The sequence below is a fragment of the Saimiri boliviensis genome, chromosome X (assembly GCF_048565385.1).
Source record: "Saimiri boliviensis isolate mSaiBol1 chromosome X, mSaiBol1.pri, whole genome shotgun sequence".
Taxonomy (NCBI): Eukaryota; Metazoa; Chordata; class Mammalia; order Primates; family Cebidae; genus Saimiri; species Saimiri boliviensis.
The window spans coordinates 53,422,519-53,450,502 of NC_133470.1; the positions used below are offsets into that span (position 1 = coordinate 53,422,519).

A 27,984-nucleotide genomic window follows, 5' to 3' on the forward strand; every position below is an offset into this window, starting at 1 on the left:
CCTTCTTTTAAAGAGTGAGGTCTGTAAGCATAAGACACCCCAGCTATACGCGTACAGAGTCTCACATTAGTCCTGAAGTTCTGACTACCCCTGGGACTGATTCATCAACTAGCAAAGATGAACTGGCAAACAGATGGCATTTACAGACTGACAGAAGAGACAAAAAGACTGAATATTTCTTTAGGGGATTTTCATGTTAGGAGGGTATGAGAGGTCACTTTTTCCATTCCTCTGCTTCTAGGCAGTGCCCTCACCTAAACCGTCCCAACCAGGTAACAATGCTTTCTGGATTTTTAGCCTTGAGGAAGGAGGTCTCTATCAACCTCGAGGGTAGCCTTGATACACGGACCTTCTTGGAGCTAATAAGGTGGTAGTGATTATTATAATTATGATGATAATCATAAAATAAGTTACCATTTGCTAAGTTCCTAACATCTGTCTAGCACTGTGCTAGATATCTTACTGGCATATATGATCTAATTCCTTATAAAAAGTCGGTTATCCCTATTTTTCAGATGAGAAAATCAGAGCTCAGGGAACTTAAAAATCTTACCAAAAGCTATAGAGCTAGAAGGTAGTAAAACTGTATCTCAAGTTTTCTAACTCCAAATACCCTTCTCCTTCCTTTATGTCACATTGCCATAATTCTAATCTTGAGGCCCTTCAACCTCTAGGAGCCCTCGCTAGCCCTTCTGACCTTTTGTTTGGGGTCTAGAAGACTTCAGCCTAATTTTACAGGAGAAACTAACAAAATGTGATAGGCTGTAGTAAGGATGGTATAACATACCCTCATGTGGCTTCAGTACTTGTCTTGCCACAAAGCAGTTTTCACATGTTTTACCTCATTCACTGTGACATCCTCTGGCATTAAAGAACTGTCAAGACCATTGTGCAGATGAGAAAAATCGGAGCTCAAAATAGTCAAATAACTGATTCCAGCTCAAAATTCCAAGAAAGAATAAGAGCTGAGAAACCTAACCAATGTTCTTCCCCCACAGCACTGTGAGGGCATAAGCACATTGGGATCACTTCCTTTATAGTGACTCAGAAAAAGCAAAAACTGATGAGAGTGTCCTCCCAAGAGCCTCTCTGCTAAGGGTCAAGCTCTTCATGGTACAGTATCAAAGAGGCAAAAGCTTACAAGACCTTGCATACTGCTTGCTTCCCATCCCCAGCACATTTAGATCCCAACCCCTTTTTCACTCTCAAAAAAACCAAAATCTGGTATCAGTAAACTCTAGCCCCTAGGGGGCAGGGAGCTTACACTCTTACATTAACATCTGAATACAGTCCAGTGACAATACACAGGGGTATGAGAGGCAAAGAAGTAGACAGGAAGGAGAGAAGGAGAAAGAACATGTGAGAGAGAAAAGGAGATGGGAAGAAACTACAAGAAGAAAGGATAAAAAAAAAAGATGAGAAAAAGAAAGCAGAAAAAAAGAGAGATAAGACAGACAAAAGTTCACAGCAATATAGGGTTAAAAAGTTATTCAAAAACCCACGAGGCCAACCCCAAAAGAGAAAACCAAGAACAACACAAGGTAAGTGATTAGTACAAAGGTGGGAGGTGGGGATGTTAAACGAGACAAAGGAAAACTCTAAAAATTAAAAGGGCACAGACTAAAGGAAATCCAGGTTCTTGGTATGAAACAATTTTTAAAAAGGAATAAAATATGAGAAAGCCACCAGGAGAAAAATGAACAGGAGAACAGAGGCTGGTGAAGGGGAAGCCAGGTACAGGCAGCAAAGGAAAGAGTAGAGGAGAGTGAAGACTGACACTCACCCTCACAAAGCTGGCAGGAAACCATCCCTCCTCATCGTCGATCTGGCCCCACCACCAATCCTTGTTGGAAGCATCCAAGACTTTGATGACGTCGCCAGCCTTAAATGCCAACTCCCGGTTGGCCATGGTGACGTGATCCCATACTGCCTCAGCACTAACGATGGAATCTCCAGTGATCAGCTTAGGAGACAAAATGAGAATGTGTTCAGTCCACACAGCTACCTTGTTTACCCCTTCCCCCACCCACAGAGCTTTACTACTTATAGAAAAACTCATATACTCAAGTGGTGACAGAGGTGACGGGGAGGGCACTGGAACACGCGTTCCAATGGACCACAAGACAAACAATACTGCCAACTCTCTGTTAGCCAGTGCATGGAATGACTCAGAATATGAATACGTACTACATATGCCTCATGCTTTTTATCCCTACTCATGAACTCCTCCTAGAGAGAACAAAGAAAGCTCCAGTCCATCTGTCCTTGGTGCTTCAAGGCAGCTCTTGGTCTGGAATGGGTGGAGAGGCTGAAATCAACGGCTAAAATGAGACTCAAGCTTATTTGCTTTCAATTCCCTGTGCGCCTGCCCTTTCCTCCTCCTCCCTGGAACTGACCAATTGAGAGTTGGTGGTACATTATTTAACCTCACCAACCCCCTCCCCCTGGGGTAACAGACCATAACATTCCTCACACATAATGGACCCCAGTCCTGCAGCCTCCTGCTCTCACTCATACATGATGCCATCCAGAGAGGTCATAGGTAGAAAAGAATGTGGCTTTCTGTGATGCCTTGCACCCAAGAAACTCAACTGTAACACAGATTCTCTCAGCAATTTGTATAACCATCCTGGGAGATACAGTAGGGGGAGAGGTCTGGGCTGATTTCTGCATTTGATGGATGGCAAAACTGAACAAGGTAGTGAACAGATGAGCTAGAGATGACCCAGCAAGAAATGACCTGTGCATGGAATGGGCCCTAACCCTGCTCACTAGACTTCGTGGCTAGCAGGACTGGGCTCCACACAAGAGCAGGCAGACATCTATCCCACTGTCATGCGAGCAAACACACATTTATGAAACTCATCTAAGCACACTGACAGTGATGGGGTGGGGGCGGGGGGTAGTCTGCCTCTCTCTCTACCATCCTGACCACGGTGTTATTTGTTCTTTTTCCCTGAACTGTTCCAGCTTGTATGGGCCATCCGTCTTCTCAGCATTTGGGGTAATAGATTCCAGAATAGAGAACACATGGCCTGTCTGGCAAAGAGGCTCAAGCATTCTCTCTCCAGCACTGAATTTCTGAACAAGTCCTCTAGAAGTCAGCTTTTCCATCAGCCTACTTTCCTCAAGGCAATAATGGCTCCATAAGACCAAAACTAAAACAAACTTCGAGAAAACAGAGATGGTCTATGGCATATACATCCTCTCTCATATATCTGCCCTCCAACATGCTAGCCTCAGAATAACCCTAGGGTCTCAAAATAAACACACAACACATATGAACACACACACATACACACATACTGATATTTGACTTAAGTTAACATGTTCTGTTCAGATCCTGCCTGATGTATCTGCCATGGCTCAGGATTCGTCTTTGTGCCTTCCACGGAAGGTAAGGCATAGGGAGAGCTCCTCATGATGGATACAGAAACAATTTCCAGCAGGACCTTTTACAATACCACCTTTCAAATACCTCATGCTTTACTCTTTGCAAAGTGTTTTCACATCTGTATCATTTGATCCTTATGGAATAAACTGGACCTCACTATTGCCATCCATTCATCAATTCATTCATTCACTTATTTTTATTTTTTAAGACAGAATTTTGCCCTGTTGCCCAGGCTGGAGTGCAGTGGCACAATCTTGGCTCACTGCAACCTCGACCTCCTGGGTTCAAGCGATTCTGGTGCCTCAGCCTCCCAAGTAGCTGAAACTACAGGCACATGCCACCACTCCCAGCTTATTTTTGTACTTTTAGTAAAGTTGGGCGTTTCTCCATGTCGACAAGGTTGGTCTCAAACTCCTGACCTCAAGTGATCCACCAGCCTCAGACTCCCAAAGTGCTGTGAGTGAGCAACTGTGCCTGGCCAATTACCTATATTTTAAAGATAAGGAAACTGAGGCTCAGAAAGGTGACCTGGTCCTTCAGACAATAAGACAAGTAATACAATATGAAGCTGAGTCTTCTAACTTTGTGTGCTCTTAGGCTTATCAAACTGTACTATCAATGTCTACTCATTATCTATACTGAACTCCATCTATGATATCATAAGCCAGTTGGCTCCTTTTTTTTTTTTTTTGAGACGGAGTTTCGCTCTTGTTACCCAGGCTGGAGTGCAATGGCACGATCTCGGCTCACCGCAACCTCCGCCTCCTGGGTTCAAGCAATTCTCCTGCCTCAGCCTCCTGAGTAGCTGGGATTACAGGCACGTGCCACCATGCCCAGCTAATGTTTTGTATTTTTAGTAGAGACGGGGTTTCACCATGTTGACCAGGATGGTCTCAATCTCTCGACCTCGTGATCCACCCGCCTCAGCCTCCCAAAGTGCTGGGATTACAGGCTTGAGCCACCACGCCCGGCCTGGCTCCTATTCTTAAAGAACCCTAAAGAAGGAGATTTAGACAGCCACTGTTAATCATCGGTGCCCCTGACACTGAGGACATTCATTTTTATGTTGAACTTCCTTTCTTCCAATTGTACTAAAAGTCATTTCTCCTTGTTTTGGCCTCAATGGAGAAAAAGAATAGCTGGTCACTGGCCTACTAAAGTACATTTTTATAGAGAAGTCTCCCTTCTCCTGGAAAAGATGGGTCCCAAGTGGGCATTGTTAGAACTCAATAAGCACATACAGCCCCAACACAGAGCAACATTAAGACCTGTGGTTTGAAGCTATATCCATAGCTTTTTATCAAGGGTCAAAGAGTATCTCAGCATCAATTACCAACCTTCTGCTCAGGACACTATCTGTGGTGCTCTCTGAGGTTCCCCCAGGCCCAGGTCAGGCTGATTTCACTTCTATACTTTTTGACTTTGCAGTCTTCTTTTTAGGAACTCCATGCTTGGCTTTTCTCAGAAGCATTTTGCTGACTTTTGTCCCCCTGCTATACCTGGTCCCTCAGGTCACAGGGCTCACCTATACCCTGGACAAAGCCAATCCAGGACCCAGTTATCACAAAAACAACTAACCAAATTGCAAGCCTGCTGTCAGGGCCTACTTAGAATCAATGACTGTCAGAATTGAACAGAATTTTAAAGATCATCACCTTTATGCCCTCATTATACAGATCAGGTTTAAACCTGATTGTTACTTGTGTTACTTTAAAAAAAAAAAAAAGTAACTTGCCTACAGTCATCAAATGGTCAGCCTCCTAGACCAATGATTTTTTTCTAACATAATACCATAGAGAGAGAAGATAGATAGAAAAAATAATCTGAAATTAAAACCTTGTTCTACTACTAGCTAAAAGTGTAATGATAATTGTGATGTTAGCTAATACAGAGCACTTATTACATGTCAGGAACTATTCTAAATGCATTATCTATATTAACTCATTTAAGCCTCACAGCAGTCCTTTAAGAAAAAACTACTATTATTCCTATCTTACAGATGAGGAAGCTGAAGCTCAAAAAGTTAAATAATTTGTCCAAGTTCACACAGCCAATAGCTACTGATGCCATTATTCCAATACAGGAACAGTCTGACTCTGGAGACTCTGCTCTTAACTTATAAACTATGCTGCCTCTGGATCTCAGTTCCTTCACCTATAAAATGGGGATGATTACTCTATCATCTGCTTTGTAAGCTATACAACACTGAACTGAGAGCTGACATGTATGTGCATGGAGGTGACAGGAATGCTAATCCAGAAGGGGCTAACAGCTGTGCGGGGCTCCAGTGTTCTCTCCTCACAAACACAAACAGGAGAAAAGGGATGTTCCTCCCTCAACTTCTGAGGTGTTTTTAAAATGTTAACTAAACTTAACCTGGAAATTGGTTCCAAATCTCCCATTTGTGTACAGAATTAACTTTTAATTTGCTACAATTTTTTTAATTTAAACTTGCTTTGCTCTGCTCATCCATCTTCCATCCAACATTCGTTCATTGAGCTCCTACTGTGTGCAGGGATCTGCTCACTGTGATTCACCTTTAGTTCTGATCTGAAGAACAAAGGGTTTCCAGGTACAAACACTGCATGTCTTTCCAGCAGAATGCAAAGGTGGTTATGGGCAGGCAAACCTACCTTCAATTCTGGGCTTTACTACTTTAGAAAGTAGCAATGACAATAGGAGGTGAAAAATAGAAGAGGAGTCAGATAGGGAAACTGAAATCTAATTATCAGCATGTAGTTAGGACATCTAGGAGTACAATTTCACAAAAGCCAAAGACGAGTTTCTAACTATACAACCTTGGGCCTCAGTTTTTTCATCTGCAAAATGGGGTAATAATGCTTGTGTCACAGGCAGAGTTATAGAGAGGGTGAACTGAGATGCTGGATGTACAGTGCGTGGCATCTTCTGGCCTAGTACAAGACTTCAGAGAAAGGAGAGATTATACAGGGGTATTGGGCTCTAGAAAGGTTTTGTGTGGCAATGAAGCTAGCCCTTAAAGAATGGATGGGATGGTACCAGATGGAAAAGGAGGAGCATTTGAGGCAGAGAAATGAGATTAAGCAAAGTCTCAGAGACAAAAAACTCTGGGAAATATGATGGTAAACAAGTAGTGGAGTTTGGACAGGGTAGGGTTGGGAAAGGGGAGTGTTGGAAGTGATGGCTAAAAAGGTGAGCAAAATCATGTTTGGAGGACCTTGAATCTAGTTTGAAGAAAAGAAGGTCAAAGTTGACTTTGGGGTACAAACGTCAATTAAAGGATAAGGATAAGTTAGGAGGAAATGTTGGCTTGGCTTTACAAAGAGATGACAAATTTCCTCTTTAAGCTGTTAAATATGGGGGTGGCCAGCAGGACATACAGATGGGTGTAACACTCAAGAGCGATTAGGGTATATAGATATACAGGTTTGGGAATCAATCGCCCAGAAGAAATTGTGAAAATCAAAGACTTTGCCCTGGAAAAATGTGCTAAGAAGGCCAGAAACCTTGGGAAAATAAGATTTATGTTTAAAGATGGAATGTAAAAAAAAAAAATAAATAAAGATGGAATGTGAGGTAAGGAACAGAAAAAGAGCTACATAAATAAAACTAAATGACGCTGTTAGCACATCATTAGGATACCAAGGAGTATAATCTCTCAAAAGTCAAAAGACAAGAGTTTCAAGCAGCAAGAGCTCATCAACATTACCAAATGGTACAGAGCTATAAAAGAAAAACAAGAAAAGGCAATTTGGGAGTAGCTATAGCAGGGATTATATTCTCTATTCCCAAAGTGGTTTATAATTCCTCTCCCTGCCAAAATCCAACTGTTACTATCCTTCATCTTGCAAGCCTATTATAAAGCCAGAAGATGGAGCAGTATTATTCTAGCAAGGTACTCAAAGAGCTCTAAGCCTTAAGACAGCAGTACTGTGGCTTCTAAGAAAATAATTCCCAATCCCCAGGACATTTCAGAGGAAGCACTAAATACAGGGTGGCTCTTGCTCAAACTTACAAGTGAGTGGGACATACAGTGTTTCCCACTCCCACATCAAAGAAACTTTTGGGCATAAATAAGAGAATGGGGAAGGTTAGAGTCCTGCATTATGCTTAAAGATGGAATAGGATATTATTTCTTTGTATCCAGATTTCCAAAGACAATCCTAATGTCAAATATTCTATCTCATTGATCCCCATAGTAGATATATCTGTTATCAGCTGTTACCATGTGCCTTGGTTTTTAACCTGGAAATATGATTGCTATAGCCTAGAGGCAAAGGGAGTCCAAGCTCTAAGGCTGGTCTCTGTGACCAAAAAAGGCATGTGTTTGCAGTGAACTTGGGGTGGCCAGTGGACCCTTTCAGTGGGAACAAAAGAAGGAATGGAAAAGATAGAAGGAAAGTAAAAGAGGAAGAAAGGGAAGGAGGAAGCAAGAGAAGTTTACATTTGTAGAAAACATATGCTGCAAATTAGATAAAGGACTTTCTTCGGTGATTTCAATCTCTATAATTCTCCAAGGTAAGCATTAACATCTCCATTTTTACTGAAGATACCTCGTGAGATAAAACAAGTAGCCCACAGTCAACCAATCAGTAGGTGGTGGAACAGATTTCAATCTTCAGTTGGCCTTATTCTATAGCTTTGCTATTTGCCAGTCCCCCATGGTACCTGTCAAATGCAGGGAGGGGGACCAGCTCACCCTGTAAATGACCTACAGCAGTGATTCTCACTTCCTCAGAGGGCTTGTTAAAACACAGGTTGCTGGGCTGCATAGGTCTTGAGTCTTGATTTGGCAGGCTTGAAGTGTAGCTTGAGAACCTGCATTTCAAACAGATCCCTAGGTGATACCAATGCTGCTGGTCTGGGAATCACATTTGAAGAACCACTGCCCTAATGGACTTTCCCTAGGGTAGGTTCTACTCTTTCTTCTTCTGATGCCTCGTTCTTCATAGATTTCCCCAGGCCACACCATATGTTGTGCTCCCTGCCTCCAGCATTCCCTGCTTAAATACAAGGCCTTCCTCAGTGGTTGATAAATGTCTGAAAAAGGGTATTTTGGGTCATGTAAAGAGCATGCCCAATGTCTGCCTATGTTAACACAGGAAAAAACTTGGGATTATGGCTGTCACCCAGTTTTCTAGAGCCATGTCACTTGTCTAAAGCTTCTTGTTCTTCCCTTCTAGTTCAACAGCACCATTCCCAAAACAGATATTTAATTATCAGCCTTGGTGGCTGTCAGATATATTAGTGTTTTAATAATAATAAGCAGAAGGGAGAATAGGTTTAAAAATATGAACCTCGTATGTTGTGTGGAATAGCAAATACGCCAATTGCCATGAAGGTAGATAAGCTGGAACTAACTGCCTTCCAAGAAGCTTCATAGGAGGAAAAGGAGGGACATGACAAGTGTTTGCCTATGAGGTCTTCTCAGTTTGGTGTCTGCCCGTAACCTCTCAGAAGTCCTCCTTCTCCTTAACAGCTAAACTTGGACAAGAGCAAATTATTTTCCCTTGCTCCTTTAAGCATATCTAAAACAAGCTGAGATTTTATGTTCTCTGCTGAAAAAGCTAGATATCCTTTTAATACAGCTTTGAAAACAGACTCTGGCTATTTTACCCAAAGTGTTAAAGGATAACCATCCTTTCTATTTCTGGAAAGGTGTGATTCAGGCTGCCCCAACAATAGCTACGAGGTACCATTGTTTACAGCAAAGTCTCAGATTAGCTACTGGAAGAAATTTGACAGTAACTTACCAAATGATCTTGGAGGACTCTTTTTCCCTGTCTCAGTTTTGTGTTTTTTTTTTTGTTTTTTGTTTTTTTTTCCTTTTTCTTTTTCTTTTTGAGACAGAGGCTTGCTCTGTCGCCCAGCTGGCGCAATCTCGGCTCACTGCAACCTCCACCTCCCAAGTTCAAGCAATTCTCCTGCCTCAGCCTCCAGAGCAGCTGGGATTACAGGCGCCTGCCACCACACCCCGCTAACTTTTTGTATTTTTCGTACAGACAGGGTTTTACCATGTTGGCCAGGCTGGTCTCAAACTCCAGACTTCAAGATTTCCACCTGCCTTGGCCTCTCAAAGTGCTGGGATTACAGGCATGAGCCACCATGCTCAGCCTGTCTCCGTTTTTTTATCTGTCAAGTGACAGACAGGAACCATATAAATGACGTTCCAAGTCCCTACTAGCTCTAGTATTCTACCGAGGCTCACATTTACTCTGCAAAGGACAGGGATTTCATTATTTCAGCTTATTTCTCCTCACCCTTCTTTGTGCTTGATAGGATGCTTTTACTGCTTTCTGCTCAAAAAAAAAAAAAAAAAAAAAAAGAGAGAATTTTTTTTTTTCCTGAAGATAACTCACTCAAGCATTACTGGCAACACAGTCAGACTGGCTGGGAAAATTGAGAAATGGGCTTCCCAGTTAAACCCTTGACTGCTGCATTCAAAAGTCAATAGAGACCTTTGCTTTTTGTTCTCTCCACTTAGTTCTTGAGATAAATCATCCTTCTTATGACATCATTTCTCACTCACCTCCAGTCCCATTTTTCCTACTGCCTGCTCCACATTTCACTGGATGGCCTGCTACTGCCTCCAATAAAATGCAAAATTCATCATATTTCCCCATTCCGCCTCCTTCTCAATTTTTCCCATTTAAGGAAAATCTTCTGGGCCTGCTATTTCTTTCTTCCTCATGTATCTTTCTCAGATACAACCATTTTCTTCATTCCCACTGTCCTATCCTGGTCCTCATTAGCTCAAACTGTCTCCAGCTGGCTTCCCTGGCCCCTACAGGTCTGACTCTTCCTTAAGCTACTCCTCAATGATGTGTTTCTTAAAGCATTTTTGGTAGTGCCACTCCTCAAGCTCAAGAAGCTTCAGTAATTCCCCACTCTCTCAAAGCTCTCCTTAATCTAGCCTCATCTCTAGATCCAACCTTTGTCTCTAATTAGGCAGGGGCTTTCCATTACTCTTGCCAAAATGAGTCCCTTGTGTCCTTCTCATGACATCAGCTGTCACTCACCTCCAGTCCCACATTTCCTACTGCCTGCTCCACATTTCACTCGATAGCCTGCTACTACCTCCAATAAAATAATCATCAATCCTACCTCTGTGCCTCTGATTTGGCCATATCCTTAGCCAAAGGTTATGTGTAGTGACACTGGAGCCAGGGTGCTTCTTCCCAGCTGTGTGATCTTGGCCAACCTACTCCTTAATCCCTTCTCTGATGACTTCAGGCTATATCCTTTCTCTCTCTTTGCCTCTTTCAGTAACCTTATCTACCTAAGATAAGCAGAAAATGAAAATTTGGAAAAGTGATTCAAGTTATTAACCAGACTGTTATTCTTCAAATAACCCAAGTGTACACTTGTGAATGATAGGTCTAAAATATAAGCTTAATCCACAATGAACAATTTTTATCTTCTATCTAAACTTCTGACTTGAGTTCTAAAAGCAAGCAAACTCTGAGGCAGAACACGGCAACAGAGTAAGCATCTCTGTCAGGTGGCAGAACAATCTATGGGACCAAGGAAATTGTTTACATAATGTATACCCAGCTGTCCTATATGCCAGTCTACTGTTGCCAGGATTTATTGCCAGGTGGCTTCTGTGGCAGGCTAGTTTTTGCTAAAGATCTGCACAGGTGCCCAATGATCACCAAGGAAAGAAACAGAGATAGATACCAGGTAAGAAAAATCCCACTATGAACATAAAAATATCCCAAGAGTTGCTTTTTCTTCTCCTCAGGATTTAACATTTCGCACTTGTTTCTAGTTTCAAATGCTATTGTCCATAATAATTTCATTTCTGAGCAGAATAATTAATGCACTCAAGTGATAATGACTCTAAATGTGCTGAAAGGAAGTATATAAATATATCTTTTCATGACACAATCATTTTTTTCCTAATTTGGGTGTGTGATTTGTGAGTCATTAGACATCAGCTTCCTTCAATATCCCATTACACCATCCTGTTTTCACTTTAATAAAATCAAAGATCTACCGTTCAGCCACACCTGGAAGACACAAAAGGTAAGCCTAGGTAGGGGTCAGCCTTGAGCAAGACAGACCACCTGATCTAGAGGCCAATATGGACAGTGGTCATAAGCCAATTCACACTTTCCAGGACCCTTTATCTTGGGAAACCCAGAGAAGCCACTTAGGGCATGAGTCATCTGGAGTATTTTCTCATTTATTCTAGGCTAATAACAAAGAACAGCTTCTTCCTGTATTTCTTCCAAAGGAAGTTAAAAGGTGATCTCAGCTTTAATGGTGACCCAACAGATGAGATAAGGGTTGTTGCTTGCTTGGTCTGGACCTTAGCAATAGATGGTAAGAAACCCAAGCCAGTAGCTCAACCAAACGGGCCTAGGAGTTTCTGAAGTGAGAGATCCAGCTGCTACCTCAAAGGGCACATGTTAGGAACTTGGTCTTGTTGAGAGAATGATCCCCTTTAAAGAAAATGCAGCCAAATGGGCCAAGAAGTGCACAGATCAGAGAGAAGACATGTTTCTGAATGGCCAACCTAGATGATGTCAGCTAGAGAAGGTCCTATACTAGAACAGGTCCCAATCTGATAAGCATTAACTTTTATCTCCAAAATGTCTTAGAAACAGGAGTTACTGTCAAGTTATTCTGGGATATTTTGGCCTGACTTAGGCAATTCTGACCCATTACACCAGAGTTTTTTACTGTGAGGTCCACATACCCCTGCTCAGAACTACCCTAACATATTTATTAATAACAAGCAACCCGAATCATTCTGAATTGCATGCCAAATTGAAACCAACTGTCTTAATCTTTCTGGGACCAGAGAGTTTATAGTACAATAATTTCCCTTTCTTTACTGCACTGGGCCACTCAGAAGAAACTAGAATCTCTGGAACTCCATCTCTAGGCTTATCCTTCTTGTGTCAGATTCCAGGCAGGCTGAAGAATTATGGCGACCTGTCTGAAAGGATTTCTCCCAGCCTGTCTTGAGAGACTATGCTTCTGCTCTGTTCCACCCCCATTCCTGTCTCAGTCTTCAGGCACTGAAACCACCATTAGTTCTAACAAAAAGTTCTAGCAGTATCTCTCTGTGCTATAATCCAGAAGCAATTTCCTAGAGCTGTATTCAATCTCCCCAGGGCAACCTCCGATATTCTAAGAGACAAATGGTTAGTAAAAATAATAACGGATTCAGCAATGCCCTCTCCAGGAGTTGCTGAGTCAGAACATGCTATCTCAAGCTTGAGGTTACCCTGACCTTCACCCATCTGTTGAGCCAGCTTGGATCATATACCCAAAATGTTCCTGCCCTGGGAGTCATACTCATCTTCTTGGACGTGGTGTGAATGCCAAGCTACAGCCACACACTGGAGTCTTTTGTTGCCTGACTACCCTGAGATATGGGAGATGACCAGGGCAAGCCTAAGGAATAGGCAGGGATGCTCTAATAGCCACAAATCCCTTAGGTGACCTAGACCTATCTCAGGGTCTGCATCTGGGCTCCTGAATTTCTTCATGTAGTTCACTTAACACCAGTCCTGGGAGCTTTAACTTTTCCTGGACTATGACTTGAAGCCAAGCCTTGGAGTTTTCTTGGCAGGGGTGGGATTCCTCTGTTTCCAGAAGGTAGGAGGAGGGGGCTAGAACTACATAAAGAATCTGTCCTCCATGCCTCCCACACACATAGTTCTATACTCAACACCACAGGCAGAGGGTGGGTGGGCAAGACAGAGAGAAGAAGGGAAAATCATTTTTTATCCATTTGACAGATGTCGTGTTAAAATCTTGTAGCAAAAGGAGAGCTGAAGGTAGGGGGAGGAGCAGGGGAGGAGTTAGGTTGGAACTAATGGTCCTAATGTCCTTAAATGTGTCCATCTGGTTTACAGCAGCAAGAACAGGAACAACATTTAGTTAGGAGCACTGTGACCTGTTCCTATAACTAGAGAAGAAGCAGAAAAAATAAATATATTTCAATTAACTGAAACCACCTTGGCATTTGTTTCCAAACAGAATGTAAGTATCTCCTAGGGAGTTTTTACAGCCCAGAGAGGACATCTGCATTTAAACAGCCCATCAAAAAGTGGAGGATAGTTTCCAGTGGCACAATGATTTCCCTCTGCCTTTTGGCTCACAGTGAGAGAAAAGAAATCCAGCAAAGGCCAAGGCACCTAGCAATGCCTCTGGTCCATGTCAGAAGCCTTTTATGCTCAGGAATGGAGTATGTTCTCCTAAAAATGTCTAGCCCAATCCTGGATGAGCACATGGCAGAGGAATTCAGTGAGCAGCCATTGGGTCAGGCTCTAAGGAACTCAAACTGGCTAAGCTGGCTTCCCCTCAGACCTTGTTGTCAAGGACTTAGACAGAGGGATACAACAACTAAACCTTTTGTCCTCAGAGAGGACAAAATACAAGCAAAATCAGGCACACCCTCAGAGCTCAGGAGGGATGGCACCAGGTCTGTGTCTGCAGGAAAAGTGGTTGTGCTTGTAACAAAACAATGTCAAGTAGGTTTACCAAACTTATGTAAGGAAGCATCTGCCAGTCTGCACTAGGTGAAAGTGGTGGGGGTGGAGAAGGGAAAGAAACCAAGGCAGCTGAGAGAAGGACAAAGCATCTAGTAAGGTGACAGCCAGGGCTTGAACTCTTTAACTGTCTCGGCTCAAGAGCCCCAAAGGCAGTGGATTCTTATACTCAGAGGTGGTCAGAATTGGAGATTTCCAAGTAACCAGTTAGAACACTTAGTTCAGTCCTCCCTTTCCTACAGGTAAGAAAAATAAGGCTCCCATGAGAAAATTTGCCTAAGGCATCAAGCTAGTTAGCAGCAGAGCCATCAAGACTAGAAAACAAGCCTACAGTCTTAGAAGAATGGTAGCCAATAGTTTTTGGATCATATACCTCTAATGTTAAAAACAAAAATACGGCCAGGTGCAATGGCTCACACCTGTAATCCCAGCACTTTGGGAGGCCGATGCAGGCAGATCACGAGGTTAGGAGTTCAAGACCAGCCTGGCCAATATGGTGAAAACCTGTCTCTACTAAAAATGCAAAAATTAGCCAGATGTGGTAGCACACGCCTGTAGTCCCAGCTACTCAGAAGGTTGAGGCAGAAGAATCACTTGAACCTGGGAGGCAGAGGTTGCAGTGAGCCGAGATCATGCCACTGCACTCCAGCCTGGGCAACAGAGCGAAACTCCATCTCAAAAAACAAAAACAAAAACAAAAAACAAACATTTAGCTATTCTTGTCATAAAAAAATAACTCTGTGAAATAACAGATATGCTTCACACTATATAGTAACCATTTTACTATTTATATGTTTATATATATTAAAACATCATGTTGTAAACCTCAAATACACACACACAATTTATTAAAAAAAAAAAAAAAAAAAAAAAAACAAGAGCAGGGCACGGTGGCTCATTCCTGTAATCCCAGCACTTTGCAAGGTCAAGGTGGGTGGATCACTAGGTCAAGTGATCAAGACCATCCTGGCCAACATAGTGAAATTGTTTCTACTATAAATACAAAAAGTTACCCAGGTGTGGTGGCATGTGCCCCATAGTCCCAACTATTCGGGAGGCTAAGGCAGGAGAATCCCTTGAACCTGGTAGGCAGAGGTTGCAGTGGGCCGAGATCATGCCACTGCACTTCAGACTAGCAACAGAGCAAGACCTTATCTCAGCAAATAATAAGAAACCCCTATACCAGTATTTAAATATTAATGTGTTTTATTTAAAAAAAACTCCACAAAAATAGAAATTATTTAAATAACAATGAGAGTCACAATTTAATATATAAAGAACTACTAGTATTTTTTTCCTGAGCCTCATGTTGGAGGTTAGTTTTCAACATTTTCTGGTGCTCTTCTCTCTCACTGCTCTATAGACATCATCCTTCAGTACTACAACCAGAACATGCCTTTCCCTCCCTTCTCAGGGTCCCAAATAGGTCAGACCCTGAAGATTAAGGGATAAGAACACTTCAGTATGAAGTATGGTCAAGATACTTTCAGAATCTTCCGCACCACCAGATGTTTTTTGCTAAGGAATCCCAAATTCAATTTCACAGTAAAATGCAAATGTCAGTAGAAAAAACTGGGATGGGAAGAATGGGCTCTAGGTCTAGCTTGATCCCGGACTTGCTGTATTAACTTGGGAAGATCCAGCTCCTCTCTGAGCCAGTTGTATTAAATTATTTTGAATGGAAAGTTGAGGTCATCTTTGACATATGCTGCTGCTTTGCTTCTAAAAGCAGGTATGACAAGGTTGGGGTGGCAAAAAAAAAAAAAATAGAAACAAGGAAATCAGGAGAGGGATGGGGTAGAATAAAAAAGGTCAGAAGAAAAAACCTAAGTATTTTAAATTTTTGTCATGGGCTATCCCCCACTCAAAATACAACTCCAGTATAGGGATGGCTTTGGGGTTCCACTGGCAAAAGAAAAATACTGCCTCTTCCACCCAGTTCAGACCACTGGGTTCAAGCCACCCAAAGTATTGTCAATGAGAATATTAAGTAGTACTTCTTCCATCTGTTCAGAACATCACAATTGCTAAGTTGCCTTCATATTAATAAGCTCACTGGATCCTCCCAGAAATCCTGGGGATAAGCAGAGTGGGGATGAGTGTTCCATTTTAAAGGTAAGGAAACTAAGGCCTGAACAAAGGAAGTTACCCAGCTATCCCAGGAGCACAGAGGCCAGAAGAAAACCTAGATCTACTGACACGTGGTCCAGCGGGTTTTTTTCCCTAATAATAAAAAATGGCTAACATTCATTGAATGCTTACTATGTGTTGGAGACAAATCTAAGTTTTTACACATAATAACTTGTTTGATCCCTAGTTTAAAGATAAGGAAACCAAAGTTCAGAAAAAAAAATGAAGTTTTGTTGAAGGTCATAGAGCCAGAACCCAGAGAGTTTCACTCTAGAATCAGTGCTCTTAACCTCTATATTCCACAGCACACCTTCATATCCCCAAAAGGTGAAATCCAATGAACTATCAAAGACTATCCAAAGCATAGCAAGGTACAGAACAATGTGTGTAGTATATTACCATAAAAAGAGAAAGAAGAATATATTCATACTTATTTATACATCCATAGAACATTTTTCTGGAAGGACTCATTGGTGGCCTCTGCAGAGGGTAGGGGTGGGAGGGAGACTTTTCACTGTATACTCTGTTGGACCTTTTGAAATTTGAACCATGTGAATATATTTCCTATCCAAAAATAAAATTTAAAAACTGAGATATCTATGGTCAAAAGAGATTAGGGAACTGCATGGCTACTTCTTGTGCCAGCTAACCTTTTTCTATTCACCTCTCTGGGCTCTCAAATTTGAAGTAAATAAAGTGCCTCTCCCCATTTTTCCTAAAGCACTGCATTTTCCCCACCCCACTTCCCTGCCCCAATGATTATCCCAGGCATCCCCAAACTTTTTACACAGGGGGCCAGTTCACTGTCCCTCAGACCGTTGGAGGGCCGCCACATACTGTGCTCCTCTCACTGACCACCAATGAAAGAGGTGCCCCTTCCTGAAGTGCGGTGGGGGGCCGGATAAATGGCCTCAGTGGGCCGTAGTTTGGGGATGCCTGGTATCCTATACCACAGAAGACATCCCTCAAAATGACTACTGTAGTCATTCTGCAGGTTTAAGCAGCAAAAGTGAAGATAACAACAGATTGGATTAGGCTCCCACAGCCAACCAGTGGAAGATAGGAAAATAATGCATTAGCACCAATACAAATGAAAAAAGACACAAGGCCTTTTCCTCCAATGCCTAGCCCTCAAGGCCTGAGCTCACCAGATTCCTCCATCTTTTTCCTCTCACCACTTCACTCAATGTATCTACCCCTTCCTTCTTCGGGGCTCAGAATAGCAAAAATAAGCAAGTTAGAAAGATTCCAGAAAATCTGATGGGGCACAAGAATCTGTGGTCTACAAAGGAAGATTACACTGAGAGAGAAAAAGTAAGCCCAGCTGGGTTTTAATGTCCTCATTGAGTCCAGGTGAAATTCAGCCCAACTGGTCTCTAGAGACACACTCAGCTTTGGTTCTTGGATTATTTCCATAATCTTATCCCTCAACTGTTAACACAATCCTCCAGAAATCAAACATATTTCCTCAGATCCCTTTCAGCCCACCCCTTAGGCAGGTCAGGGGTACCCAAGAAATTGTGAGGGAGTGGAGGTGACCAAGGTGGATTAAGTGCCTCCAGGAATTCTTCTATTGTCTGTCTTGAAGTGGCTTAAACCAGCAGTAGGATTGCTTCTCACAACAGCCTAGTATCTCCAATTCTTCACTGCTTCCAACATGCAGGAGACAGTGGGACATGAGCTGCTGTGGGAGGGATGAAGGGTCAATCAGTGTGTCTCTCTTGGGCAAAGAGGGAAATTGCTGGGCAAAGTGGCGCCCCAGAGAGCCCCTGTACTGCTTTTCAGAGAAAAAATATAAGTTTGTACATATATTTACTTAAGTAGCCTCTGGCAGCTTCCTTTAGCACTGGAATTAATTGGTGGCAGCCTAGGGCCAGAGTGCATTGGGTTTAGAATCTGAAGGCATGACTTCTAGTTCTGAATCCACCACTACCTCAGATTCTGTGACCTCAGACTTGTTTCTCCTTTCTCTGAGCCTCAGCATCCCCATTTGTAAAATGAATATAATAATGGCTTAAAAGAACAGTATAGGTAAGGGGTAGAGAAATAAAGTGAAGTTTCTCAATTACCTCCAAACTGTGTACTCACAATCTGGATCAAATCTTAACAATCCAAACAGCAGGAACCCATGTTCAACATTTTACGAGACACTTTTCACATCCTATGTCACAATGAATTCTTGCACTTAAAACTCCTATGAGAGACTATGGTTAAGCTCATTCTACAGACCAGAATACTGAGGCTCAGGAGAACTTTGCACACAATGTCTGCAGCAGGGGGAAACTTGAACTACATAGTCTAGTTCCTCAGCAAAGCAGATAAAATGGTCATGAGCACAAACACTTTGTAAGAGCCAGAACTGGCACTCTAGGATGCCTCCTCTGGCAGATGGCAGGTACAGGTGCCATGGCCTTGCTTTTCCTAGTTTAGAAAGAAGTCCCTGCTCCGGACACCTCCCCTTCTCTCATTACCTAAGGGATTCCTGAGAAGCCAAACCTACATGACCACCTAAATGTTGCAAATATTTTCTTTCACAGAAGGACTGACCTGGGATTGAAAAGCATCTGTATAGGTGGGGGTAATTTCAGCATGACTCTGACCAACCTGACTCCATGAAGGTGTGTTCTATTGGCTCCTTTTTTTTTTTTTTTTTTTTTTTTTGGCCTTTTGTCTACAACTACTCCAATAGGAGTCGGTCTAATTGTTGGCAGGCTTTCAATCCAGTTTAGGGACAGTGATGATGCAGCTTTATGTGTGGAGAAAAGTATATCCTCAAAATATCTTCTCAACTCTTAGCCTAGCTGGACCTTTCCATCATCTAGGGGCAATACTGGATGTTTTATAAATAAAGCAGGTAAGACTCAGACCAGAGAAAGGAATGTGACTGAGACAGACTGCAAGAGGCAGAGTAGCAACTGAAATTCATGTTTCTTGACCTCAAAGCCAAAGATGAAAAATGGACATGAGGTTATTATAGTTAATAGTAACCCAATAGAGGCTCTGAGGATGCTGTTCCCAGACAAGCCTGGTACACTCCAGCTACCTATTTCCCTGCTTCCCACCCTTTACCCAGACCCAATCTAGGGCCCCATCTTTCCAGCTCCAGCCTTTGGTATCAAGGACCACAAAAGCTTCCCCAGGACACCATGACCTGGTTTCCAGCTTGAGGCACTCTAAAAATAGATGTCTTCATTAGTGGGGCCAGATGGCCCAAGCTGCTGTGCCTAGGGGCTAGGTTGTGGTCATTAAGGATGTGCTGGTCTCAGGCAGCCATTAACCCAGGAGAGGGTGGGTCACTGCCCAAATGGATCTCCCACTTTGCATCCTATCACTTCCCCTCACACCCTAACATCCACAATTTAGATACATTTGCTCTAGTCCAGGTTGTTATTTCATTTGCAAGAAAGATGAACTGTAATATTCAGTGACTTTAGGCCTTCTGAGACATTGCTTCATAACCATATCACTCCACAATGGTTTGTAAGTGAACTGGAGGATAAAGAAACAGGCTCAAGCTTTCTGCATTGATCAGTGACAATTTGCTTTTTCCATTCTTCTGCATCTGCCTGTTAACTCACATCTGAGGGCTCTGCTCTGAACTGTTTGCCTTACAGAGCCTTCTACAACACATGCCATCTTAAACATCCATTTTTTCTTTTTTTTTTTTTTGAGACGGAGTTTCGCTCTTGTTACCCAGGCTGGAGTGCAATGGCGCGATCTCGGCTCACCGCAACCTCCGCCTCCTGGGCTCAGGCAATTCTCCTGCCTCAGCCTCCTGAGTAGATGGGATTACAGGCACGTGCCACCATGCCCAGCTAATTTTTTGTATCTTTAGTAGAGATGGGGTTTCACCATGTTGACCAGGATGGTCTCGATCTCTCGACCTCGTGATCCACCCGCCTCAGCCTCCCAAAGTGTTGGGATTACAGGCTTGAGCCACCGCGCCCGGCTTAAACATCCATTTTTAATGAGCTTACTGCCCTCTCAAGTCTAATTTCAAGGTTAAAGGGAAGTCAGAACAAACTTACGGAGGTCTACCAGCTGGGACAAGTACCCTGTCATGCCTACTTGGAAGAAAGTGACAGCTAGAAGTCCTAAGGGAAGGATGTGTTCTTCATCAAAATATGTCACAAAAGGCTGTGTGGGGCATGTGAATGTGTCCCATAGATGTGTTCAAGAGTGACTCAACACTCAAGTGTGGAGTACTGTATGCCCAAATTTGTCTTTAGGACTGTGTATCTCAGGTACAGAAGCACATGTGCTGGGGTAAGAGTATGTCTGAGAGTGAATCTCAGCATGCCCCATATGTATGTGGGAACACAATTGTGCCTTATATCTATCCATGTACACTAATCACACATGCAGATGTGTACAAGCATCCCTCATGTATGTTCCTGTGTGTGTGTACCCTGCCTGTGCTGAGAATGTACAAGTGTGATATTCCTCCCATGTTTAACTGAATGTGTGTGCTCCAAGTGTGTTGATGTGAAAATGCGTTCCATCTGTGTGTCCCATATACATTCCATGTGTCTAAGTATGCATAAGTGTGCGTCACATATGATCTATCATATATGTGTATGTGAAGGTAGGGGCATAGAGCATGGATAGACAGCAAAGCTGAACCAATTTTCTTCCCCACCAGTTTGTTTCTAGGAGCTTTCCTTCAAGTCTGGGTCAATCTGCTCTCAGGCAGGACAAAAGACCTGGGTTCAAATTTCATCTCTGTCACTTCCTGAATGTGGTAATCATAGGTGCTTTTCCCAAGAGGCTTAGCCACCCTTCATTCATCTAAAGAGCCTCACAAATACAAGGTAAATTGCCAATGGCTGAACAGAGAGACTGGACAAAGATCAAGAACAAATTCTGAGACTTTGGGCAAGTTCCTGCCTCTCCTTAGGCCTCAGTTTCCCCAGCAGTACATTGAAGGAAGGAGCTCAATGCATGGGTTTCTCTCAGTCTTACCCAGTCACTTCTCAGCTTAAGCATTATGGACAAACTCTGCTCCCTCCCTGCAACACCACAAAGAGTCAGTGTTTAGATATGTGCATGTGGATTAGCATCTGCAGATGTCTCAACCCAGGTAGGCCCCCTCTAACTCTCAGCACATTATTGGTTGTTGTCTCCCTATTCTTGTCTGTCATTCTACACTCATTTTCCCAGTGGCCTGAACCAACTGGAGTAAAAGGAATAAACATATAGCCTCAATGGCATACAATCTTCACCAAAGGCCAGGCAAAATGGCATGTAGTTTATCCAAATTGTTCTTCCCTATCCTTTGGGATGACCATTGAAACTGGTAATGGTGAAGAGACAGCTTTTAGGCTCAAGGCCCAGTCTTTAAGAATATGGTCAGACAGACCCACAAAGAGAAAATATCCAAACTGAGTAGGTCACAAAAGACTGCAGAATCTGGGGTCACTTTTCTTCATTTGGAAGGGCCTCTCATGTATCCCTGGACAATATGATATCCAGATGAATTTACTGTAGATCCAGCAGATGCACCAAAGTACCAATTAATGGTTCAATGCCAACCTATTCAGTTATCCAGTAGCATCTGCCTTCTTTCTTCTATCTTGATTAACTTTTGTAAAAATGCTTAGAGCCAGGTGTGATGGTGCATGCCTGTAATCCCAGCACTTTTGGAGGCTGAGGTGGGTGGATCACTTGAGGTCAGGAGTTCAAGACCAGCCTGGCCAACATGGCAAAACCCCGTCTCTACTAGAAATAAAAAAATTAGCTGGGCGTGGTGGCATGCAGGAGAATTGCTTGAACCTGGGAGGCGGAGGTTGCAGTGAGCTGAGATTGTATCACTGTAACCCAGCCTGGGTGACAGAGCAAGGCTCCATCTCAAAAAACAAACAAACAAACAACAAAATACATAGAAGCAAACTACAGAAGGAATTTTAATCAATTGCTTGCCCAGAGACACTTAGTACTGGTGAGTTGGTAATACCTAACTGTATATGCTATGTTCTTCCTAGCATATCACTGCCTTTAAGATGTAGTACTGACCTGAGTCAATCAAAGGAATTCACTGAGGTTCAATTACCTTAGCCATAAAATTGGGAGAATAATCTTGGCCTTGGCCACCTCATAATATAATGGAGAAAAGAACGTGTGTCAGAAGCAGAAGACTGTATGATAGTCTTTAACTTCTTGCCGTGCCCCCAGAGCGGTGAGATGTTTCCAAACAAAGTTATGCAGGTACAGGTGAAGAGTGTTGATTTGTTCTGCATAGCTCATTGGGCAAGAATCTGCAATTTCTAAAACAATTTTTGATCATATCATGAAAACCCAGTCATGCTTATCACAAATCCTAGCCAAGGACCTAGGGGCTAAGAATTATTTTTTAATTGCAAAGAACCTAGGTGGTTTATGGCTTGATGAAATTAAGAAAGTGCTAAATAAAAACACAATTAATTTGGCTTTCTTCAGATTTCCTCCTTTAACTTTGTAGGAGATGAGGAGAGAGAAAGCCAGTGTGCTATTCATAGCAACATGTGTGTGACTGCATGGGAAATGGAGCTTGGGATAAATAAAAGAAAGCTTATTTAAAAACAACCCCCCCCCAAAAAAAACAAAAAACAAAACAGCTTTCCTCCAAGCACCCAAGACAGGGACCAGGTCATAGGGCCTTTCTTCTTCCAAGAGAGAGAAGTAAAAAGAGTCCTCCAAAGATGACAGAGAGAAATGAGGGACAGAGACAATGGGATTTGTTCAAGGTCACACAGCAAATGACTTCACATTGACACCTCCTTTTTACCCATGTGTACATCTATTCAACCAAATATTTATAGAGGGCCTACTGAGTGACAGGCCTCCACTGGGGCAGTCATCCACAGATGATTTCTGCCTGAACTGAAAAATAACAAACTCCTAGTTCTGTGATACTTTGCTTTCCATTACACCATACAAGTTTCCCAAACAACCCTTGAAAGACCACAGCGGCTTGCACATCTCGTAGGTCCAGGAATTCATGCTTGCCAGGCAATGTTCTAATTCCAGCACTACTACAAATGTACTACATTTCCTTAGGCAAGTCCTTTTCTTCTCTGGGCCTAGTTCCCCAGCTTCCACAATAAGGAGATTAGAAGCAGGACAGCTCCAGCATCCTCTTTTCTAGAAAATATAGCTGTCTGCAGTGACTTTAAGTGGCACTATAACTTCCAGAGCTTAAACCCAGAACCAGGCTGGAAGCAGCCATGTGACAATAAGTCTTTGAGCATTCTTTTTCTCATCTGTAAATTGGAGATAATCTCTGCCCTATCCACTTCATAGGGCCATAGAGAAAATCAAGTGAGATGAGGTACAAAACACAGTGAAAAACCTAAGACTGTTCAAGAGGAATAGTCAAGAATCAAGTGAGTATCCACTATCCCCAGTTGCTTTCCTCTTAATCCGAATGTGTGTCTTCCCACGTAGTTCAGTCTAAATTTACAAGACAAGCACCTCGGCTGGTTGCAAGCTCCAAAGGAAATTAATAAATCTCTCCACTCCCTTTGGATCGTAAGCACAAAGCAGTCTCATTATTTTGCCTTTGTTCTGAGCCCTCCTGCCATACTGGGATTAACAGAGCCCCTCCTAGAGATGCCTAGCTCCTCCTCTGCCTCTATCCCAATGCCAAGGCACCCACTACTCAGCCTTCTTGCCATCCTGCACAATTCACAGAGGGAGGAGGAAGAGAGTGGGTGGAGGAGAGGCTGTGGGAGGTTCAGCTAAAAGTAGCTACTGCCTTTAGGCACCACACTCTGAGGGGGAGGAGGGTGGGCTTTTAGTACATCCTTCCTGCAGCCAGCTGGGCACGGAGGTGCATGGCTTTCCTTTCTCTAATGAAGGCAGGCAGGCAGAGAAATCAGCTGCCAAAGCCATTCCCAGAGCTCGCTATGGATGTGCAGTGCCAGCCTCCTCTGAGCCCTGAGGGTAGATGGCCACTCACAGGGCTGCATCTACTGCTCTTTGCCTCAGGAGAGCTAATGTGGCAGGAGACTCTCTGTTCCCCTCACCCCCATCCCACTCTTTGGAACTCTAAGGACTACTAACAGGCCTGCTCCCCCTCCAGGAGGTTACATAATGTTCTTGTTCTCCCAGCATCTAGTCAGCTTGCTTTCTCCAACCAAACCTGAAAGAGCATTCAGGTCTCTGATTCAGCCAAGGGAGCATAGAGCCAGGAACCTATAGGGGAGGTAGCAAGTTACAGCTGGCAAGAGCCCAATTTAAAGAATCAGAATCCAAGACCCATCACTGCAACCTTGGACATGTCCCTTTCCCCACCTGTGCCTTAGTTTTCTCACTTGTAAACAAGGAGTAGGGGCAGTGTGTCCTACTAGGTACTTTAACATCTGCCCCTAAGTGATTCTTTGTAAATCCTGGTCACTTAAATGAAAGACCCACCCCCATCACACAACTCCATCCAAGGGTCTCTTGTCTCCCCAAGCACTATGGCTAGGCTTGGCAGAGCCATCTCCACTCTTCTAATTCCAATTCCCCTAGTGACCAAAATCTGCATAGGGATGGTTGCCTGGAACTTTAGACTCTGTCCTCCATCCCTGCCCCATGCTCATTTTAACCAGACCAGCTGTGCTTTTTCCTGTTTTATACAGAAGTTTCTAGCTAAAATTCCATTTGAGAACATGGTTCTTCTACTGAAAACACTCTCATTTTAGCGACATGGAAAGTGAGGCCTAGGTGGGAAGAACCTTGATCAAGATCTGGCAGCAAGGTAGGTACAGAGCCAGGACTTAATCCTAGGGCTCCTAAGAACTTTTCCTGCTTTTTCTCCTACTGTAAGTCTGCCTTCCATATGCTATTCTTCTGCCATGCATGTACAACATTCCTTCTTTTCTGCTACCAACACTCAAATCTTGGTACTCAAAGATAAATGTCAATTCCCATCAGGGGCCGGGAACTAGCACATAAAAGTGATAAGGGCAAGATAAAAACTGGCCTGAACACATCCCTCTCTAAACCTTTTTTCTTCCTCCACGTAGCCCCTTCAGTTCCTTTCTTCAAAACTTCCTCCTAAATACTGCTCTATGTCAGTAGAATCCCTTTAATTCTCAGAGTCATGACTGCATCCTGACCACAGAGTCCACTGTGCAGGCTATACCAGAAGCACTGCAGGATGTGGTATCAAGACGCCTAGGTTCTAGGTCAGTACCACTACCACTAATCAGTACCACTACCTGTGTGACCTTGAGTAAGCTGCTTAATCTCTATGATCCTCACTTTCTTAATTACTTTTAGGTTTGAGGAAGAAGCCAATGAAATAAACAGGAAACTTTATTTGCTGAAATTCTTATTAAAAGAAGTAGTATTATTAACCAAGTAAATGGCTACTTAAAATACTCCAGAAAGGGGTTCTGAAATGTCAAAGCAATCCATCTTTTTCAGACCTATGAGACTGGTTCTATATCTATGAAAGGCAATTCTCAATTATCCATATGACATATCTCTTTAATAAACAGAATCCCAAACTGGCATACCCTTGCTACTCAATTCACTGTTCCACTTCCTTCTCTGTTTGGCAGCCAGTGCGTGTTCATACAGTCTCCTTCCCTGCTTGGCAGCCAGTGTGTGCTCAAAGAACACAACCTAAGTTCACTTGTTCTAAAAGAAACCTAAAACTGCTATCCTTAAAACCATCCTGTGCATTCTAAATCTGCTAAAATGGATCTCTGGATTACCTGCTAGATTTAAATAACAATAATATCCTTAATCATGTTGATCATTAATATTAATCACAAAATAAACACATATTGTTAGAGCTAGAAGAAATCTCTGAAGTCATTGAATCCACCTATCCTTATTTTGCAGATGAGGAAAACCAAATTTCAGAGAAGAGAAGTAATTTGCCTGAGGTCACTAGTAAACGAGCAGAATCCTCCCCACTATTATAGCAAATGTGTAGGAACTGATTTTTTTTTTATTCCTGAAGGGTTCAAACCATTTCACAGCTTATTCTTTTAAATCCAATTAGGTCTCCAGACTATTCATTCCCTAGGATTGATTCCTCCTTTTTAGAGTGAGCACAAGCCCCTGGAACTTATCAAGGCCCCCACAGTCCTAGAATAAAATCTCACCATCTGTGAAGCTTGCCTCGTCACATGTGTGATAAGTCAGACAGGCTGAGCTTAACATTTCCTATGAAGCATTCCATAGCAGTCATTCTCACCCCTGGCTGAACATTCCCATCACCTCAGGGAACTTTTAGAAAAATATTGATGCCAGGAACCTACCATGACCAACTCAATCAGATCGCTCCCAAAGATTCTAGGAATTGCTGTTAATCTTAATATTCCAAGTGATTCCAATGTACAGCCAGGGCTGAGAACCACTGGGTTAATGGTAACAATTAAGCAAAACAACAAGAAGAACATGCACAAAGAGTTTCTGAAACTCTGAGCACAAAATATATTCTGTTTTAAAGCTAAATCCATGATGTCCTGCTTTTTCGAAGAGGAGAAAGTAATACACAGAAACTACAGTTGTAGTACTGACCCTCAGCCAAATTCTGAACCCACTTTAGAAACATTCGGTTTGTAGGCACAGAAAGAAAACAAGACATTCTGGAGCCTGCAACCAGATTTACCAGGAGAAACAGGCCAGGTAACTTATACTCCTTTTTCTGATGGGGCTATAAGTTTGGCAGATGATTGCTATGAACCTAGCAAATCTTGACGCCCACAAGGCATAGAACAAATCTATCATGCTATGTTATTCACATTAACACCTCGGTAGATAAATGCTGGCACAGCCAGGTGCAGTCTGCACCTGTATCTGGTTGACCAGATACATACAAAAATTAACAAGTCCCAACTCCAAGAGGGGCTCTGGTGAGGTGACACAGGAGCTAGCATTAATCATATCATAGTGAATATTTCTTTGAATCAACAACTCAAATGACATTTATTCAGTGTTCAAATAATGCTACACTAGAAGAGGCTGCTAACCTGTTGTATGACATGAAGAAAAAAAATTTAAGAAAATCCAAAGGCTAGAACAATAGTCCAACCAAACAGAGTTTAACTGATGCAATGCTAGAAGGGACTAATTTGTTGCACAATGCTAATTTGTTGCACAGCATGATGAAAACTTTAAAATTCACAGAAAGCTAGAATAATGGACCAACATAACAAAATAAAATGTAACAACTCTGGTTGGAAAAAGCCTAAAGTGGCTAACTTCACAAGAAAGTTAGGACTGGACTAGACAGGAAAGGGTTTGGACGCACATGCTCAAAAGGCTCAGGCAGTAACTCTTCACCCTGGCTGCACATTTGAATCACCTCGGGGAACTTTAAAATAAAAAATAAATAAATAAAGCTGCCTGGGATCTAGCCCATGAAAATTAAATCAGAATCTCTCAGATAGGAGACCTGGCATGAGTATTTAAAAAAAGCTTCCCAAGTGATCTGAATGTTCAGTGAGGGTTGAGAATCAGTAGAAGGCTACATTATTAGACATTTCACAGACAGATCAAAGTTCTTTTGTACTTCATCTCAGTCAGATGGCACCTGCAGTATCATGAACAGTTCTGGGCAGCACATTTTTAAAGAAATATATAAAAATAAGTGTGTTTCAAAGAGAAGAACAATTGTATGAAAACTACAGTTCCTTCAAAACATTCTGTATTTTAGGCTACAGCAATTCACACTGGCCTTTCACCTTGAAGATCCCAAATAGTGTGTTTTCATAAAACTAAATAGAACTCTTCGATGTATATTAAAGACAAAAAGATAGCATTTTATAGAATGAAAATTCTGAGCAAAAGTGCGATACAAATGAAAATTTAAAAGCACTAAAAATGTGAACAGCTGAGGAAGCTAGTATGACTTCAGGGATGACTCACAAATCCCCCTCCCTACTTTCAACTTCACACTAGCTAACAATGATCAACTCTGACGCTCCTCTCTATTTGAAAGACAGACCCACTCCCATTCCAACATCTTGCTGACCTTTACTTTCCTCATCTGTA

At 42.5% G+C, this 27,984-nt stretch overlaps 1 protein-coding gene across 13 annotated transcripts in view; it reads right to left on the minus strand.

The window, feature by feature from the left end:
* Positions 1-27,984, minus strand: part of ARHGEF9 (Cdc42 guanine nucleotide exchange factor 9) — a 378,000-nt gene that overhangs the window by 97,709 nt on the left and 252,307 nt on the right. For 11 of the 13 annotated variants that reach the window (XM_074391854.1, XM_039475471.2, XM_010351684.3 and 8 more), the window contains one exon: positions 1,784-1,963. The exons of 1 other annotated variant lie outside the window; for it this stretch is intronic. In XM_074391854.1, coding sequence (XP_074247955.1) covers positions 1,784-1,963 — 180 coding nt within the window. Of the gene's footprint in view, positions 1-1,783; positions 1,964-4,731; positions 13,381-27,984 lie in introns of those variants that run through there. One more of the 13 variants, XM_010351688.2, reaches the window with a different exon arrangement.